Source organism: Schistocerca gregaria, unplaced genomic scaffold (genome assembly GCF_023897955.1).
Source record: "Schistocerca gregaria isolate iqSchGreg1 unplaced genomic scaffold, iqSchGreg1.2 ptg000980l, whole genome shotgun sequence".
Lineage (NCBI taxonomy): Eukaryota > Metazoa > Arthropoda > Insecta > Orthoptera > Acrididae > Schistocerca > Schistocerca gregaria.
Genome location: NW_026062331.1, coordinates 90686 through 108524, shown reverse-complemented (window position 1 = coordinate 108524; position 17839 = coordinate 90686). Strand labels below are relative to the sequence as shown.

Sequence of the window (17839 nt, the reverse complement as noted above, 5' to 3'; positions counted from 1 at the left end):
AAATGCTAAATTTTTTAATCTGATTTTAGTTCAGTATCATGAGATCAGCGGTGCAGCAGAGATCTGCACGCTGATGCGAAATACATTAATCTTCGATAACACGACCATCGGGCATGATAGTGATAATAATACATGGCGTATTTTTTTTTAAATATTTCGCCAGAGAAATTGAGAACATATTTCTAATACTGCTGAAAAAAGCGAAAATTAAATTATCATAACTAGCTGTTTCGGAAAAGCTGTCATCACCAACTATAATACAATCAATTTTATACATCTCTGCGTAATCACTAAAAGCTCCATAAATATCAGATGTCTCTTCTTGGTGAGAAATTACATCGGTTATCTAAAAACAGCATTGGCGTAAGTAAGCACTGTTTATATAGGTTTATATAGCAAGATTGTCCCAACAGTAATATTATAAAATAGACTATAATTTTAACTGTCACCGCACATTGTTAGCTTTACAAAAAGATAGAGATTGATAAAGCCAGGTTTTTCCATTGTTAAATTCATCATTGAGATAATCCCAGGAAGAATAGAAATTTACAAGGTGCAATTGACTAGACTCGGCTTCATCGCCAGAACCAGAAATTTTATTGATGGCATATTTCAATGCATGTTTAGAAGAGGCTGAATGATCAATAGGAACCAATATAGATGGCATATTTCGCTTTACTGTTAGTCTTCAATATATCGTATGAGTTGAATTAATTCAGCTGTCACAAACTCTAGGAACTGGATGCCTAAAGTTTGCATTAAAATCAACTATATCTCGCTCAAATATTTGTTATACAAAAAACAAAAAATTTTGACGTTTTTATGATTTACCAGAACTTCCACCAACGACTTTCACTTGATAGCTCACTAGTTTTTTTCTTCAATAACACATGGCTTAATGCAATATTTGCTATTGAGTCCATTTGTCTATCACTATCTACAGCTTCCCATACTTTATCGCCCAAAATACCCAGACCTACTAATATGTCATTGATTTCTTTTTCATATATCGAATAAAGCGTCGGTCTTTCATCTGTATATCTCACTCTAATTAACGAGGGAAGTATACAAAAAGGGCCTATGAAATTTATCCCTAGCCAATACAAGGGGATCTGCAAGCTGAAAACTAAAGCAGATTTACGAATATCACGGAAAGAATCATAGCTCAGCTTGTCATTTACGGTACTGGCGAATTGTTCTAGTCCATAGATAGACATTGAGAGAACTGCAGAAGCAACAGGTGAAAGATAGATGGCCCTTCGTATCCACGCTTTTTCTGAGGTGCTGAGTGGTGCAAATTTACGGTGTAAATGCATTCCTCTGGCAACAGCCCAAATAATTCCAGTAGATAAGGATAAGATCATCTGTGTAGAAATAGTAGTACTCATAAAAGTGTCTCTTGTCTTTTCGGTAAGCTTATAATTTTGCACCTCTTCCTATAAAAATGGCATAAGGAAACATGCCAGAGGTCAGATTTGTCTTCGGGGTTAAGAAAATGAAGCTCGTATTAAGGAGAAAACGTACAACTGCTTGAGGAAAAGCAACAGATGCATTTTTTGACAAACAAACTCTAATATTCGAGTTATGATATAAACTTATGGGCTCAAGAATAAATTCTAGGTTTAGCCAGGAACGTATCTTTTCTGCATAATTCTGAGCCAATAATTCGCAACTTTGTTTGCATTCACACAAATTGCTCAGTAATCCGAGTTGAGAGCGCATCGTTTGATGGTTGACTGCATTTCCTGTTTTACACAATCCGTCGAATAGTGATTCCATTATAAATTCATCTGAGGCTATTTCTACAAGTAACTTTGAATTCTTCTCTGATAAATTCTTAATTGCATGCCAAACAAACATGTTGTCTGAATGGGCAAATCTGCGTAAAAAAAAAAGTGCATTTAAATTTTCCGCTAAAAAGGTGCGAGTAGTAGGGTTACAAGTGTATCCACAAAAAACTTGAGTTGCCAGACGTTGTACTTCAGGATCAGGATCCATCATAGCACTCAAGACAGCACTTGCGACGCCAAATCGTACCATGCGTGGGGTGACATCTAGGCCGATGTCTGATTGATCATAATATTACAAACAAGAGCACTGGTTAGAAAAAGCAAGCCCGGATGACAGATGCCAATACTATGTCGACTAATTTATGTCACAATATGTACGCCATAACGCGACAATTTAGTGACTGGTATAAACCATTTCATCTTGTGCGTTTAACATACGTACAACTGTACAGCAAATATTTCTTCAATTTTCTGAGGTTCGATATTCGATCCATTTTTCCTCCCCACATTATGAATTCATATCTATCAATAATTTTTTCTTCTCGCATTACAAAGCAGGTATATCCGTACCACACGGCAAATGCTATCGAAAGGGCAATAAAGGATATTGGAAATCGACCGAACGGGGGCCAATCATTCAGCTCTTGAGTATCTCGATCGTCCAAGGATGAATTTGAGTTAGCTGACTGACTATCTTCGGCTACAACTGGTTCTGTTTTTTTCTCGGTCACCAATGAATCCGATACGGCTGACTCGCCTGGTTTAAACGGTTTTTCAGAATCTGCGGTTTGCCCACTCTCCTTCAAAGCCATAAAGATTTTCCGGCTACTCGATCCATTAGGCTTAAAATAATTTTTTTGAAGAGACGAAGATACCTCACGAAAGTAATAATTTGAGGTATTTAGACCATGTGCTTGGAAGTCGAGCTGGCTTGCTTTTATAAGATAGTTTCCATATAGTGTTTTGTCACAATATGTTCGAATTTCTGTGTAAAATTATAATGCAATAAGTCGGAAATCAGGATATAAAAAAATAATAAAGCCTTATCCCGAAAAAATGTAAAAGTTACTATCAAAGTCTTTGCCTTTTACGGTAAAGGCAGGCCTATAAAACTCATTTGCGAGTGAAGTACCTAATGAATTTATAAGACGGTAAAAACGGTGAATAAGGCAAGCGGCTATTGAACTATTTGGATCAACCAACAAAGGCATAGACGCCCCCAGATTGGAGTCCTGCACTTTTAAAATCCGACTATGTCTTTGATTAGCAATATTGGTAGTGCCCCAATGATGATCCAATATCCTTCTTATGTGTATCCGTATTCTGTGATGAGACATGGTAAATTCAATTAAGAGTGCAATATGCAGGCAATAAAAAATAATTTTTTTCAACTACGATTCATTTGATTAAAAACATAATATTAAGACGCTGGTATTCACCGTCTTGTGCAGGTGTATGCGAGTAAAAGGGATGACCCTTTGAATGTTTACATCTTTAGATATAAGCGCGAAAAGCGGCCAAACTAGGTAGAGACTAACTGAAATTCTGTACTTTTTTGGTGTACCAATTAGCAATAAAATCACGTTTAACCATATTTCGGGTGGCGTCTTTTTTCTCGTGCGTAAATCTCATTTTAAATTCAGTTACTAGCAAATAAGATATTACCCCTACGAGATAGAGGTACATCGAAATTTTTCGGTTTAAAAGAAACCTTCACCTTTAATCACATTTGATGCCGGTCTTTTTACTGCTCTTACAACATGCGTATTTCATTTTAGTCCTCGCTTTCAGGGTGTTCGACATTATGCCTAGGTTTGAAAATAACTAAATCAAAAACGCGTATCAAATTCTTTCTGTAAACACTATCGAAAAAACCATCAAAGATCGAGCAAGTTTTTTGCTAAAAAAGACTTGTATTAAATTAGAAATTTGTCGATCTCTCCCTTTCAAAATAAAGCGTTTGCTTTAAAGTATCAGCTCGAACCGTATTATTCATGTCCTTGGCTAAATTTTTATGCGGTATCAAACAGTTCAAGATGTTATATTCGAAGTTGGATATAAACCTTGAAGCAGTCGAGATCGTTCATGCGCAGCACTAGATGCGGAATTCAATATATGTGGACATATTCTATTCGTAAGCGAGCTAGTAAAATTAAAATCGACAATTCTAGTATAAGTTAAGATCTAAAGTTGATCGTCTCAAATAGGTGAATACAAACAGATTGTTTAGAATCTGATACCATTTAAGTAAAAAAATTCTGTCAAGAAAAGAGGCTGATTTATATTGTAAGCAAAATTCTTTGTTCTATCAGGACTGTGATAATATTCTAATGCTTTGTCCAAACCGAAAACTTGACAATCCAATTTTGAAATTAACATTTGATACTCAGTACACCACTATAGATGCTATCACGCGCAGTCATGTCAATAGTATAACACAAAAATTACCCAGGCAGTGTACAAAAGTGTTGAGAAAGCTGGTTGGATAAAAATAAAAGTCCTTCAATCAGGCTAATAATCTAGTTGATGGATAGAAGAATGTCGGATAAACGCCAACACTGAAACTCGTGGCGACGAACTCGCATATAGAGTATTAAACAACTGATCACTAATCAATGTCTTTATCTAAGGTACATGCCACTGGCAGCCACGTAAGTCAGTGAAAAACAAGAAATTATACATATTCCAGCAGATCCACCGTTGCCTGATTAAAATCTATACGACTGACCCTCAATGCAACATATATATGATCAACCCTCGATTTTTAACCAAAAATTTAAAATCAACAAAGTCTGAAGAAGCAGTCAACAGGCGGTATGGAATGTAAATATGAATATGGAAGCAAGAAAAAAACTACACGACATAGATTAATTATTTAGTTTTAAAATCAATTAAAGTTGTTAAGGCGTTTAAAATATTTTACAAAGATCTATCTGCACATCCCGCTATCATGCAAATGAAATATTTTCGTAAAACTTAACGAAAATCAATTCAAGCCTTTACTGAAATTATTTATTTTGATTGTGTGTTCTGACATGACTTTGGTTTTCAGTTCAACTAGTTGATAATACAAGTTAGAAATCTATCTAATGAGTTAGGTAAATAAATGACACAATTAATACTGCTGTATGGATCATTATGTAAAAGTGCCTATCATGGCTCGAAGAAGACTGAACTTGTCGGTAGAATGTCATCTTGAGCCATAGCATAGAGTTATTATGTACTGCTAAAGTTGACTAACAGATTTAGAATCAGGCAATTATCTCTTAAAATAGTAGACATTATCTTTAATCTACTATTCCAGACGAGTTAACACTTTATATAGTTTGACTATATCCTCTCCTTTAATCTTAATTAGCAAGTTCAAACCTAATAGAAGTGTTATTCTCTGCTGCTTCGTTTTCTAAACCCATAACACCAGTCTTCTGATGCAAAACAGAGGAATATTTAGCACTAGACATTGTGCAAATTTCATAAATCCTATAATGTAATTATTATTAGGATTGGCAACCAATTGTCAACCAAGGCCTTTAAATCAAATTTCTCGCTAAAATTATTCCTACATTTGATTTGAGTTGTGTATTTGAACCATGTATATATACTAGGTGGATAAATGTATCAATTTTTGTTAATGTGACATTCATCGTCTACTTATGCGTGGTAATGATCATCTGTGTATTAAATCGCAATAATTTCAGGAAGATCGTAGTATGGCCGTTCAGTAAAAGCGGCTAAAATTGGTGATATGTTCCAGATCTAAGTGTTAAATAGCCAATATTATGTGAACGGATGAATTGCTTGGACCATGCTCTGTGAGAATACGTCTACTTTCACAAAACATTGAAAACATATCTGGATTAAAAAATTCATTCTCTTCACCTACGACATTCTTTACTATTATTTCGAGTTAACCATCTATGTTCCATAGTTGATGATTGACTTCACCACGAACAGAGTATTCGAAAATGTGGCTGTGTTGATTCGATCAAACTGCTATATGTTCATAAACAATCGAACCAATGTTTATCGAATGGTCATAAATACACACGAAGAGATGGGCTATACAAGAAGTTGGATATAATGAGGTCGACTCAGAATGTGGTATGGCACTCGGACAATACAAAAGTTTATCATCAGAACATAGAATATTGACAATTAACCTAGTATTTAATAAACGATCGCATTACATAGACATAGAGCAGTTTAGCGTGTATTGAAATCATAAAAATGCATCGACTTTAGTTCTATGCAAACTCGTGAATTTCCATGAACCAATGCAAAGTAAGGTGAAAAATCAAGAACCAAAGATTCTATGAAAAATATGCTAGGATATAGTGATGTGTCAATTTAGGTCAAATCAGCAGTTGTGTGTTCATCCAACCTATTGGAGAACACAAAATGATTGAGGATAATGTTCCAAGTCTGGGACGTATACCTTGAAGCGTCTCCGATTGGCCTGTACTCTGTAACAAACACAAAAATCTATGTACAATTTATAAGCAAATGCAATAGAGGGAGAATACACAAATGTAATCTAAGCCAAAAGACAAAACAGATAAACAGAAATGGATTTTCTAGAATTTGGTGTCATTTGAAAGACTAAAAGATGAACTTATAATATGAGCAGAGGTTTATCTAAGTAAGTTACAAGAAAGATAATTTCGTTGTTGAGACCTCTCAAACTGCATGGTATTGCTTTGTCTAGATGCAGAGTTCAATAATCCTGATTCAAAATTAGTTTTTGTCAAGTAATATCATTACTGTATGCAGTTACACTGATGAAGACCACATCAACGCTACTCAGATATGCACAAAAGGTTTAAGAAGACCAACTCTAGAACCAATTTCAGACATGCTTCAATTGAGCCGAGGTGCTGGCGTTGACCAATGAATAAAAATTTTTTGGCACTTGATAATGCCAATGTCCCCGAATACTAGCAAAAAATCCCCAAATAGTACCTATCCTTTACCTAAATATCATTAAATGCCGAACTTTATTAAAAAAGAGAAATTGGCATATACTATAGAAGACTCATGCATTCGGCCTAGACGTATTTCAGCAATACTTAGTCGCTCTATCCAGGGAGTAAAACAGAATGTATAAAAATCCAAAAAAATCAGAAAATTACAAAAGACCTAAATTGGCGCATACAGGCATCACAGGTATAGGAAATCAGGAAATTTTGCACGGTGATCGTCAAATTAAAAAACGTAAAAACAGCATAGCACATGAATCAATTTTTTAATAGTAAGAGCCGGCAGTAAAGCTTTATACTTTGATTTATTCAGTGACTGTGTATTTGTCGAAGTTCACGTCAGTTTACGCGTATTTTCTCCATTATTGGCCTTGGTATGAGTACTTCAGGTAACGCAAATAGTTATTTGGAATTGACCAATGCAGCATTAGTCGACACAAACCAAAGGGCAGAGTGTCTTTTATGTGTATCATTTGCAAATCTGGAACTATTAGAGAGAAAAAACTTTGAGGGAGAACTGTGTGCGGCACTCCGAAACTTGAGTTTTCGAAAGCGCATGTATAGACAACCCTATCGTTAAGCATGGGACAGCTTGGTTATATAGATCTGATAATCTCCTTTACTAGGACCGGGAAAAAGACCGCAATTTTCTTTGTAACAATAGCATCTCGAAATGGCATCTTATATGACAGACATTGGTATTCTAATCACATTCTATGTAAGTGTTATAAAAAATGCAATTAAAAGAAAACATGCAGATATAATTCAAGGCGTAGGTAGAAAATATGACAAATAAGAATTATGTATCACAGGTTTACAGATCCAAGAAATTTCATATACGGAGAGGATAGTATGCCCGTTTGGCTTTATATGTTATGATGCAAAGCAATAATTGGACAGCATTTTAGGAAAATACCAATATAAAGATGATTTGGAGAACTAGAAATGCTTCCAACGCACTTTCATCCATTTTGAGATTCATGAGCATTGAACAAGTGGACTAAGATATTCGTTGTCTTTGATTGCATGTTTTGTTCTTGAAAAACAACTAAGAACCGCAAATTTTGGCTAAGAATTACCTGGAACTTGTTAGCACAAAGATTTCATTATGGCGCGCAGTATAAAGCAATTCGTTTATATAATACAAAGCTCCTGTCCAGAGCGCATTTGAACACTTAGCAAAAAAATTTTAAAGCTAGATATTTCAACGTAATCCAACTGATATTAGGTTGAAGTCCTTTTTAGGCAATCTAGAGTTTGATTGCAAAAGGTTTCTCTGTATAACTGAAGTCCTGGAAATAGGAACACGTTGACGCCCTTCATTGTGACAATAGAAGGCTCAGCTAATTATTCTTTTTGTTACAAAATACGCTGTCAGCAAAAGATTAAATTTTTGTATTAGAATGTCAGACGCTAGATATTCGTCAAAGTTCAAGATCTACTTTCAATCTCTCTATAGACATCAAAAAAGGAGTGAGATAGCGTAGTCACGGCTTGATTAAGAAGCATATTTTTGGCGTAGCAGCAGAGCTTGGTCTTGTTCCCCTGATTTCAAAATTGTAATTTCTTTTCGAATTGATCTAATCTTTGATTCTCTCTGCTTGATACTACATTTAAGTTCTCTAATGCGATCCTTTCTTAATCTTTTGGATATATATGAATATAGTAGTTTTTGGTCTTTGTTTAATTCAGAGCCACTAAATGTTGCTCCGTAAATTTGAATAAGTTGTTCTTGTTGGGCAAGGCATTTCTAAAAAAAAAATCAGAAGTGCATGTGTGAGATTCACGAAAGCATCGTCAAGCATATCTAAAAGCAGCAGATGTAATAAATCCTACCTCTGGAAGGAATAAATTAGGGTTTTTCCGAACAGTGTCTATGAACATTGAAGACTGGCTCATTATTTTAGATACTAGTTGCCAATCGATAACCTTCATTGGTTCCAATAGATTGATAAGGTATAGCTGTTGTTGAAGTGTCCAACTCTCATTATTAATTGAAGAAGATGATTCACTGTACATAGCCTAAGTCACCATAGGACGATATAAAATGGGCTCATAAAAAATTTTTTAAAAAAAAATTAAATCAGAATCGCCATCTCTAAGTGCTTTGTCTAGTCTTTGCTTACCCACCGTACGTAGATATATTTTAATTTTCTAGTTACACACTACAATCGTGTAATTGCTATGCTGTTATGTTTGTTGACAGAATATCTGCGAGGACATTGGCCACTTTCCGCATCACGATGTTCTGCCGCGGTTTCTGATCCTCGTTGACTTTAATCAAAGTGTCTGAATAAGACACGTATGTAGCCAAATTTCTAGCCTCCGATCCCATATTGTCCTTTTTTTAACAATGCCATTCCCATGTTATTTTGATAACTCCCATTACTCGTTATCCGATGTGTTTTTCTTTATTCAGCCATTATAGCAGCAAATCCTTTGGCTGATTCTAACTTACCATTATATATTGATTTACTATTAGTAGGAATAAAATAAAAAAATGTCTAAGCACTCCCGCGGTGTCGGTAAAAAATTTGCTACAACCTGTGGTTTGCCTGTGGGTGCCGTCATTAATTGTGCAGATAATTCAGGTGCGAAATCTCTTTTTGTCATCGCTGTGGCTGGCTATAAGGGTCGTTTGAACCGCTTACCTGCGGCTGGAGTTGGAGATTTCATCATCACCTGTTGCAAAGACGCAAAACCTGAATTGCGAAAAAAAGTTTTGCAGGCTACAATTGTCCGCCAACGTCAAACATGGCGCCGTAAAGATGGTGTCTTTATATATTTTGAAGACAATGCTGGTGTTATTATAAATTCAAAAGGAGAAATGAAGGGGTCTCAAATCACTGGCCCTGTAGCTAAAGAATGTGCGGATCTCTGGCCAAAAATTGCTTCTTCTGCAAACACAATTGTCTAAACAATAAAAACAAATAGATTATTTAACATTCGCATGCCTATTCAATGAAAAACACAAAAACATATTGTCTTGCCATTTGATGTGTAATATACTTCCCTAGATATTAAGAAAGCTTCGCTTGAACAATTCGTTATATAGCCAGAATTCTTAATTTTGCTTGAGCTGTTCAATTGCCCATTTCTTGTTTTCTAGCTGCTCCGTGATATTTCTATACTCGCTGGCTAGTTGAACGAATGTCTCTCCCAGATTTTCATATTGTTCTAATTGCTTGCTTACTTCATCGTACTCCTGTTGCACTACCTTTTTCTTTTCAATGAGGTGTGACCTTATCTGCCTCAATGCAGCCAGGGCTCCAGGAGTATAGGTTTCACCGATAATTTGTTCTTTTAGAAGCAACAGTTTTTTGGTTGCTGTTTCAAGTTTTAGATGTAGCCAATCCAATTCAACTTCATCAAATTGTTTTTGATAAACTTTGTAATGCTCTAACTTGCGGCCCATGCTTTGAATTTCTAAAACAGTGCGAAGACTGTCAATATGAAACCTTTCTGCTCTAATTTTAGAAATTTTCACAGTTAGTCTTTTTTCATCCCGTTTCTGCCTGGATTGAAGAATATCCATGTTAAACTGAGAAAACTTCTCAAGGACGCTTAGGTTGTCATCTGTAGTTTCAGAGTCATATTCAAGATCATAGAACTCCTTCAAGTCAGAAAATCTTGTCTCAAGCCTGCGTCGCAACTCATTGAGGACAGAACGAATAGAATTGACGCGAGCATCGGCAGCAAAGGTGACCTCTTTTGGTAAGATGCCAAGCACAGGAGTTGACTGTGAAGTGTCAGCGTTTCCTTCGGTATTCACATTATCTATACAATGTAAGGTGCAAGAATGGCGTATATTTTCTGGTATGCGTTGTGCTAGGGAGTATAGATTTTGTGTATAGGCGCTTTCTGATAATAAAAAATCAATGAACTTAGAGTTAAGCTCATGGACGTGATACTGACTCTCCTCTCGAAGCAAAACCCGCCTTATTTGATTCAGTTCTTCCACATAGTCTGGTTCCTCGGAAAGAATGGATAAAGAACTCGTCTCGTGGCTCATCAAAATACATTTGAGCTCATTATATAAGGTGTATTTTTGCAAATAAGATGATTTTGCCTTGGTCACTTCGGAGGTCAACTTGTAATGTAGCACAATAACAGAAGGTTTGGAAATAAGAAAATGGTGTCAGATGTGCATGTGATCATTCGCATAGAGGGCCCTGAGACATTGGTGAAACCCCTTAAGTTCCTAATTGGTTTGTATAGTTGACCTACGCTATACAGTTCATCGTGTAGAACTTTACTGCCGCCACACTGCGTAATCTGGTTATTCACCAGGTCTTCTAAAATAGAGGTAAATTTAGGATTGTTCTCTAAAATGTCGGTGCTGATAGATATGGGCAGCTCAAGTTGTTTAGAATTCATGCTGTCAAAGTGTGTGTAGATAGAGAGATAAATGCATCGAAGCTGCTAGACCAATGATATCAGTATCCAGGCTTATTCCAACGAGGTAAATAGAAGACGTCTCAGATATACACACATACAGGTATTGAGTTGAAGCGAAAGCAGGCAATGTAGAGAAATGTTGTATGAGATATATAAATAATGCATGTATATATGTATTATTTTTTTATTGTTAGCCATTTTTGTATTCATTAAGATGTCCGAAATAGAGCGAGATGGTGTCAATAAATCACCTAAGAACTCGAGCCAAAAGTCAGATGCGTCTTATAAGACATCAAGTAAGTCAGAAAAGAGGGCTAGTAAGAATGTGGAGAACAAGATGTCAACTAACAATGGCACTCAACCTATAAGAGAGCAAATTGAATCCCAAGAAACAGAACTCAAGCCGACTGAAAAGAGCACCCCATCGAACGTTATAGAGGCTAAATCACATAAACAGGGTTCTAAAAAAAACGATAAGACCAGCAATAAGCCGAGTGCTAGGAAGACCAAAATTGAGAAAAAAGGAACCGATGATAAACATGCAGGTAAAAAACAAGATAAGAATAAAACTAGAAAATCAAAACTCAAGCCTCTGAATACTACGGTATCTAAGACTACCGAAGATTTGAATGCAGATATGAGGCTGAATGTTTCGAAACCACCGAGCATACCGCCCCCTTCGTTGCCAAGATCACGTACTGTTGCCACTATATACAAAGTCCCGGAACTAGACTCTGTTTTTACTATGAAGCCTAGTGCAAAAATAGAAGTTGAAGACATTGAAGAGGATGTTTATGAAGAGTCTAATGTTAGTATTGTAGATCTTTCGTGGTTCTTGAGTCGTTCAGCTGTTATCTCTGAAGTTGGCAAAGAACTAGATGGCTCATTTTATGTCAGAACGTTTGAGGCGACTTCTAAAGAGTTTGGAAAATGCATCGTAAACGCCTATATTGAGGATAGATACAAAGAATTCGTTCCTCGGGAAGCCTTCATTACTCAGATCAAAGTGTTGCAATGTTTGGCCTCCTGTCCCTTTATTTTGCCCTTGTTGGAATATATTTCGACCATAGAATTGGATCTGCGCCCAGGTGCTAGAGATAAACAAACTAGCCTGGTTACGATTTCTTGTGCCAAGGCAAAAGATACCAGTGAAGAACCAAATGAAGAGGAAAAGATGCTCAATGTCGAAGAAGAAAAGGCGAAAACATCTAAAGAGGAAGCCGTATATAGTGAAAAGCCTGCTACAGAAAAAGGGAATCCTGATTGGAAGAAGTGCAAAAAGAAGTCGGACAAGCCCGTTAAAGAAGACAAAGCATCTAGAGAGAAGCACAAAAAAACTGATAATGAAACCCGAACGCCACTCTCTAAAAAAGATAGAACCAAGAGTTCCGATGACTTAATTAATCAGCGATACATACTGGGCTCAGCGCACAGGCACGCGAAAAAAGGAGATAAAAGTGATAATCACATAGACGGTGGTAACATGTCTCCAGAGCGGACATCGGCTGATAAATTTTCAACTCGAAAGAAGAAGCATAACAAAGGATCAAAGGATGACACGGGCGAGACTTTCTCTCGGAAAGGAACAACTGAAAATCAGCCACTAGAAGTGAAAAAGAGTGAACCTGAGAAAAAAGTCAGCGTAGTCGACTTCGACCTAAAAACACCTGATAAAACTTCCCGGAAAAAAGCTCACGGTAAAGAGGCGAAAAAGGATGACATAAACGAGACTCCTTCAGAGAAAGAAACAGCTCAAAGCCAGCCACAAGAGATGAAAAAGAGTGAGCCTGAGAAGAAAGTCAGTGCAGTCGACTTTGAACCAAAAACACCTGATAAACCTTCTCGGAAAAAAATTCACAGTAAAGAGGTGAAAAAGGATGACATAAGTGAGACTCCTTCAGAGAAAGAAACGACTCAAAGCCAGCCACAAGAGATGAAAAAGAGTGAGCCTGAGAAAAAAGTCAGTGAAGTCGATTCTGACCCAAAAACACCTGATAAACCTTCCCGGAAAAAAATTCACAGTAAAGAGGTGAAAAAGGATGACATAAACGAGACTTTCTCTCGGAAAGAAACAACTGAAAATCAGCCACTAGAAGTGAAAAAGAGTGAACCTGAGAAAAAAGTCAGCGTAGTCGATTCTGACCCAAAAACACCTGATAAACCTTCCCGGAAAAAAATTCACAGTAAAGAGGTGAAAAAGGATGACATAAGTGAGACTCTTTCAGGAAAGGAAGCAACTAAAAGCCAATCGCCGGAAGTGAAAAAGAGTGAACCTGAGAAAAAAGTCAGTGCAGTCGACTCTGACCCAAAAACACCTGGTAAACCTTCTCGAAAAAGAGCTCACAGTAAGGAGGCGAAAAAGGATGACATAAGTGAGACTCTTTCAGGAAAGGAAGCAACTAAAAGCCAATCGCCGGAAGTGAAAAAGAGTGAGCCTGAGAAAAAAGTCAGCGTAGTCGACTTTGAACCAAAAACACCTGATAAAACTTCTCGAAAAAAGACTCATGGCAAAGAGGCGAAAAAGGGTGACATAAGTGAAACCTCTTCAGAGAAAGAAACAGCTCAAAGCCAGCCACAAGAGATGAAGAAGAGTGAGCCTGATAAAAAAGTCAGTGTAGTCGATTCTGACCCAAAAACACCTGATAAACCTTCCCGGAAAAAAGCTCATGGTAAGGAGGCGAAAAAGGATGACATAAGTGAGACTCTTTCAGGAAAGGAAGCAACTAAAAGCCAATCGCCGGAAGTGAAAAAGAGTGAGCCTGAGAAAAAAGTCAGTGCAGTCGACTTTGAACCAAAAACACCTGATAAAACTTCTCGAAAAAAGACTCATGGCAAAGAGGCGAAAAAGGATGACATAAGTGAAACCTCTTCAGAGAAAGAAACAGCTCAAAGCCAGCCACAAGAGATGAAGAAGAGTGAGCCTGATAAAAAAGTCAGTGTAGTCGATTCTGACCCAAAAACACCTGATAAACCTTCTCGAAAAAGAGCTCACAGTAAGGAGGCGAAAAAGGATGACATAAGTGAGACTCTTTCAGGAAAGGAAGCAACTAAAAGCCAATCGCCGGAAGTGAAAAAGAGTGAGCCTGAGAAAAAAGTCAGCGTAGTCGACTTTGAACCAAAAACACCTGACAAAACTTCTCGAAAAAAGACTCATGGCAAAGAGGCGAAAAAGGGTGACATAAGTGAAACCTCTTCAGAGAAAGAAACAGCTCAAAGCCAGCCACAAGAGATGAAGAAGAGTGAGCCTGATAAAAAAGTCAGTGTAGTCGATTCTGACCCAAAAACACCTGATAAACCTTCCCGGAAAAAAGCTCATGGTAAGGAGGCGAAAAAGGATGACATAAGTGAGACTCTTTCAGGAAAGGAAGCAACTAAAAGCCAATCGCCGGAAGTGAAAAAGAGCGACTCTGATCAAAAAACGCCTTCAGAAAAGACATCGTCCCCAGGAAAACGCTCGAATGAAAACAGTAGGGTCGAATCCCCAGCATCCTCATCCAAGCAAGGAGATGATATTACAAACATCAACAACGCTCCACAATCAGGCAATCTCAGTTTCACAGATGAATTCAACAAACAGCGTTTAATTGCATCGCCACAAACATTGGAACACTTGAAAGGGAAAAATCTCGATTTTTTCCTTGTCTTTAAAAGTTACCCTAATGTTTTGTTATGGGCCGCAGAGAACGCTGACATTTATGTTGAAAAGCTAGTTTGCAGTTTTGCCCGAAATATTGTCCAAGCCCTTGTAGAACTTCATAAATTGAAGTACATGCACCGTGCTGTTATGCCAAGCAATATCGTTATTACTGATAGTAGACAGGCTTTATTATCTGGATTCGAAAGCGTTATGGAAACCAATTACGATGCCCTTCACAAGCAGCCGAGGCTCGTTCTAAGTTCAACACGCTATAGGCCGCCGGAGTTGATTTCTGAAAGCAGAGACCAAGATATTAAACTAGACTCGTGGGGTTTAGGTGTTACAGTCTTCGCTATGTTGACAGGCCATCCACCTTTTACCGAAAAGAACCGTTTTCTTCTAGAACAAGCAATAAAAGAAAAAGAGTTGAAATTCGATGCTGGTGAATGGTCAGGAATCTCTGAGAGCGCGAGAGACTTTTGCAGAATTTTATGTGTGAAAGAGCCAAGTCAGAGACCCACCGTTGAAGAGGTTTCGGATCATCCCTGGCTGGCTGGCAGAGATGCAGGCAAAAAAAAACTACTTTTAAATAAACAAAATTTATTATAGCCTGACCAAAATTATTTTTCAATTATGTTCACATTTATCAATACTAGTAATATAAATTTTAATTTTTTCCAGATATTCGCGGGCTCATAAGGGGGTGAAAATTTTGTGGGTATCTTCCTATCAAGTGTCGAGCCTATGCATTTAGTTTAGAAGATAGAGATGGGAGACGACAAACAACTATCAAATAAAGAAAATTCGCCGGAGTCAAAGTTAAAAAAATATCGCCTTATTCAGAAAATTGGATCCGGATCCTTTGGCAGCATCTATGCGGGTAAGACGTAGTTTCAAATGCACCGAGATGACTTGTTTTTCGTTATCTAACACTTTTGTTTATGATGGTTATAAAGGGATTGATGTCACTGATAAAAAGCCTGTGGCAATCAAAGTCGTACGGTTTTTCTAGAATTATGTAGTTTAGTAATTCAAACAAAGTCTGGTGAACAGGGCACTTTTTTTTCCTGCTTGGTCTAACCCTTTGTATCAAAAATGTGTAACGGGTGGTTAAAATAATAGGAAAAATCGGTTCAAACCCAGCTATCAGACGAAGCAAAGGTCTATAATGCACTTGGAAAGGCAGGTATGTTAGTTTTTCGACTCTTTAAATTTCTACATCAAATAGATAAGGCCAGGAAAGCTATGTTTTATGTACTGAATTTCATGTCGTTTACAATATTCTTGTACTGACATACAACATTTAGCTGGCATAGCACAAATGCATTTGTATATAGAAAGTGAAATGAATATTATGGTGTTAGATATGCTCGGCCCGACTATTGAAGATCTGTTCAATTATTGTAATCGTCGGTTTTCACTCAAGACGGTTCTTATGTTAGCAGACCAGTTAATTCAGCGCGTGGAATACGTGCATAGTTGTAAATACATTCACCGCGATTTGAAGCCAGAAAACTTTTTAATGGGAATTGGACCGAATTCTAACATGGTCTATATTATTGACTTTGGACTAGCTTCTAATATTCGTTACGGTAATCGACGTGGAAGACACATGTATCGAGGGAGTGACTCAATGGTAGGCACCGCACGCTATGCGTCTATTTCAGCGCACATCGGATTTGAACAGGGTCGGAGAGATGACCTTGAATCGTTAGGATATATTTTTTTGTATCTTCTCCGAGGTAAGTTACCATGGCAAGGTCTCGGGACGCATGCTCAACAACGCAAATATGCATCTATTATTGAAAAAAAAGTCAGCACGCCTGTTGAGCTCTTAATCCAAGGCTATCCCGAAGAATTTGGAATTTATATTGACTATTGCCGCAGTCTTAGGTACGACGAAATCCCAGATTACGACTATTTACGCAAGTTGCTCAGGGACTTGTACTACAATATGGGCTATACTTATGATAACAACTGGGACTGGCTAGACCCAGGATACAGATTAGGAAAGTATCAAACAAGGTCTAGAAGTAATGTATCCGCAATATCAGGATGTAACTCAGACCAAAACTCTAGGAAAAAACTAGATCCCATCAAGTCGCTGTTTGAAATATGTAACAAGAAAAGGCCACACATAAAAGGCTCAAAAATGCCGGTTAAAGAAGCATAAGTTTGATGCTATCTTTTGGCGAAGCTTCACTTTCATGCAAATTTCCTTTCGGATGAGTGAGGCATGAATACAAAGCCTCTATACATATAAGGAGTTCAAGATAGCTTGCATTTGTAGCTCGAATAAACTTCATTTTATAGCCTGTTGTAAGGTAAAATATATTTTTTCGCTAAATTGTTAATACCCTTTTTGTAAACTTTTTCATTTTTACGTTCTAGAGAGACGAGGTGGCCTTGGCCAAAAAAAGGCGTAAATTGGAGGGTCCACTCTCATCTATAACTTTCAAAAGGACAAGAGGGAGAAGTTGCGGATTAATTTCTTTTGCATGTTTTAAATTTCACATAAGACAGCTCTACTTCCAAGGCTATCATGGATACAAGACTCGATAGCCTGTTTACCTTACTTGCGAGTATGTGAATAACTCTTGTAAAGTATAAGTGTGTTATCTGATGGGTGCTGGTCTGATTTGCCCTATTCAAATTTATGCCTATACGTTTTTACCTCTTATGGTTTCGACGTTTGTCTTTGTTCGCCGACTAACCCTACTTCTGATCTTTTTCTGTAGAGGATGCGAGCTCCGCTGCTCGAAAAATGGCAGCCCAGCAAATAGGCCAAGTGCAATCGACTCATCCACATTTTCTACAGAACTTATTAGAGCGAACTCACGTGTACCTCCTCAGCCAACATTGGGACACTCGAGTCGCAGCCAAGCAAGCGCTTGGCTATATTCTTAAGCATGTGCCTCCTTGGAGCCCGCCAGCAGCTCAAGACGTCGACACAGTCAAGGTCGAGTCTCTCAAAGGAGAGCTTAGTCTGTACGAACAAGGTCGCTTCTCTTTTGATAAATTCGATTTTTCGAAATTGA

The 17839-nt window shown here is 37.4% G+C and overlaps 4 protein-coding genes and 1 long non-coding RNA gene across 5 annotated transcripts; 3 read left to right on the top strand and 2 right to left on the bottom strand.

Annotated features, from left to right (window-relative positions):
* Positions 1 to 37: 37 nt before the first annotated feature.
* LOC126326202 (uncharacterized) lies at positions 38 to 3141 on the bottom strand. The gene is made up of 4 exons (XM_049995581.1): positions 2923 to 3141; positions 2233 to 2775; positions 1525 to 2066; positions 38 to 1436 (listed from the first exon to the last, which is right to left on the bottom strand). Exons 1-4 carry the CDS (start codon positions 3125 to 3127, stop codon positions 828 to 830), a joined length of 1899 nt encoding a protein of 632 aa, XP_049851538.1. The 5' UTR covers positions 3128 to 3141; the 3' UTR covers positions 38 to 827.
* A 5710-nt stretch (positions 3142 to 8851) lies between these two features.
* Positions 8852 to 9711, top strand: LOC126326214 (uncharacterized). Its single transcript, XR_007560584.1, has 2 exons — positions 8852 to 8897; positions 9252 to 9711. It is a non-coding gene; the product is annotated as an uncharacterized LOC126326214 (long non-coding RNA).
* Positions 9502 to 11318, bottom strand: LOC126326212 (uncharacterized). The gene is made up of 3 exons (XM_049995594.1): positions 11263 to 11318; positions 10994 to 11185; positions 9502 to 10856 (listed from the first exon to the last, which is right to left on the bottom strand). Exons 2-3 carry the CDS (start codon positions 11141 to 11143, stop codon positions 9831 to 9833), a joined length of 1176 nt encoding a protein of 391 aa, XP_049851551.1. The 5' UTR covers positions 11144 to 11185; positions 11263 to 11318; the 3' UTR covers positions 9502 to 9830.
* A 60-nt stretch (positions 11319 to 11378) lies between these two features.
* Positions 11379 to 15410, top strand: LOC126326198 (titin homolog). The gene has a single exon (XM_049995577.1). The coding sequence runs from the start codon at positions 11379 to 11381 to the stop codon at positions 15408 to 15410; it is 4032 nt and encodes a 1343-aa protein (XP_049851534.1).
* A 155-nt stretch (positions 15411 to 15565) lies between these two features.
* On the top strand, positions 15566 to 17073 carry LOC126326213 (casein kinase I-like). The gene is made up of 4 exons (XM_049995595.1): positions 15566 to 15681; positions 15758 to 15798; positions 15924 to 15987; positions 16109 to 17073. Exons 1-4 carry the CDS (start codon positions 15570 to 15572, stop codon positions 16972 to 16974), a joined length of 1083 nt encoding a protein of 360 aa, XP_049851552.1. The 5' UTR covers positions 15566 to 15569; the 3' UTR covers positions 16975 to 17073.
* The last annotated feature ends 766 nt before the right edge of the window (positions 17074 to 17839 follow it).

Excerpts from the sequence above, each read along its gene's own strand:
- LOC126326202 (XM_049995581.1), bottom strand. The coding sequence starts at position 3,127 with ATGTCTCATCACAGAATACGGATACACATAAGAAGGATATTGGATCAT. Across the intron at positions 2,067-2,232 it reads GAAATATTTGCTGTACAGTT|ACATCGGCCTAGATGTCACC; the intron begins GTACGTATGTTA and ends ATGATCAATCAG. Across the intron at positions 1,437-1,524 it reads TTGCTTTTCCTCAAGCAGTT|GAAGAGGTGCAAAATTATAA; the intron begins GTACGTTTTCTC and ends CCATTTTTATAG.
- LOC126326212 (XM_049995594.1), bottom strand. The coding sequence starts at position 11,143 with ATGAATTCTAAACAACTTGAGCTGCCCATATCTATCAGCACCGACATT. Across the intron at positions 10,857-10,993 it reads TACACGATGAACTGTATAGC|TTGACCTCCGAAGTGACCAA; the intron begins GTAGGTCAACTA and ends CTACATTACAAG.
- LOC126326198 (XM_049995577.1), top strand. The coding sequence starts at position 11,379 with ATGTCCGAAATAGAGCGAGATGGTGTCAATAAATCACCTAAGAACTCG.
- LOC126326213 (XM_049995595.1), top strand. The coding sequence starts at position 15,570 with ATGGGAGACGACAAACAACTATCAAATAAAGAAAATTCGCCGGAGTCA. Across the intron at positions 15,682-15,757 it reads CTTTGGCAGCATCTATGCGG|GGATTGATGTCACTGATAAA; the intron begins GTAAGACGTAGT and ends ATGGTTATAAAG. Across the intron at positions 15,799-15,923 it reads AGCCTGTGGCAATCAAAGTC|GAAAAATCGGTTCAAACCCA; the intron begins GTACGGTTTTTC and ends TTAAAATAATAG.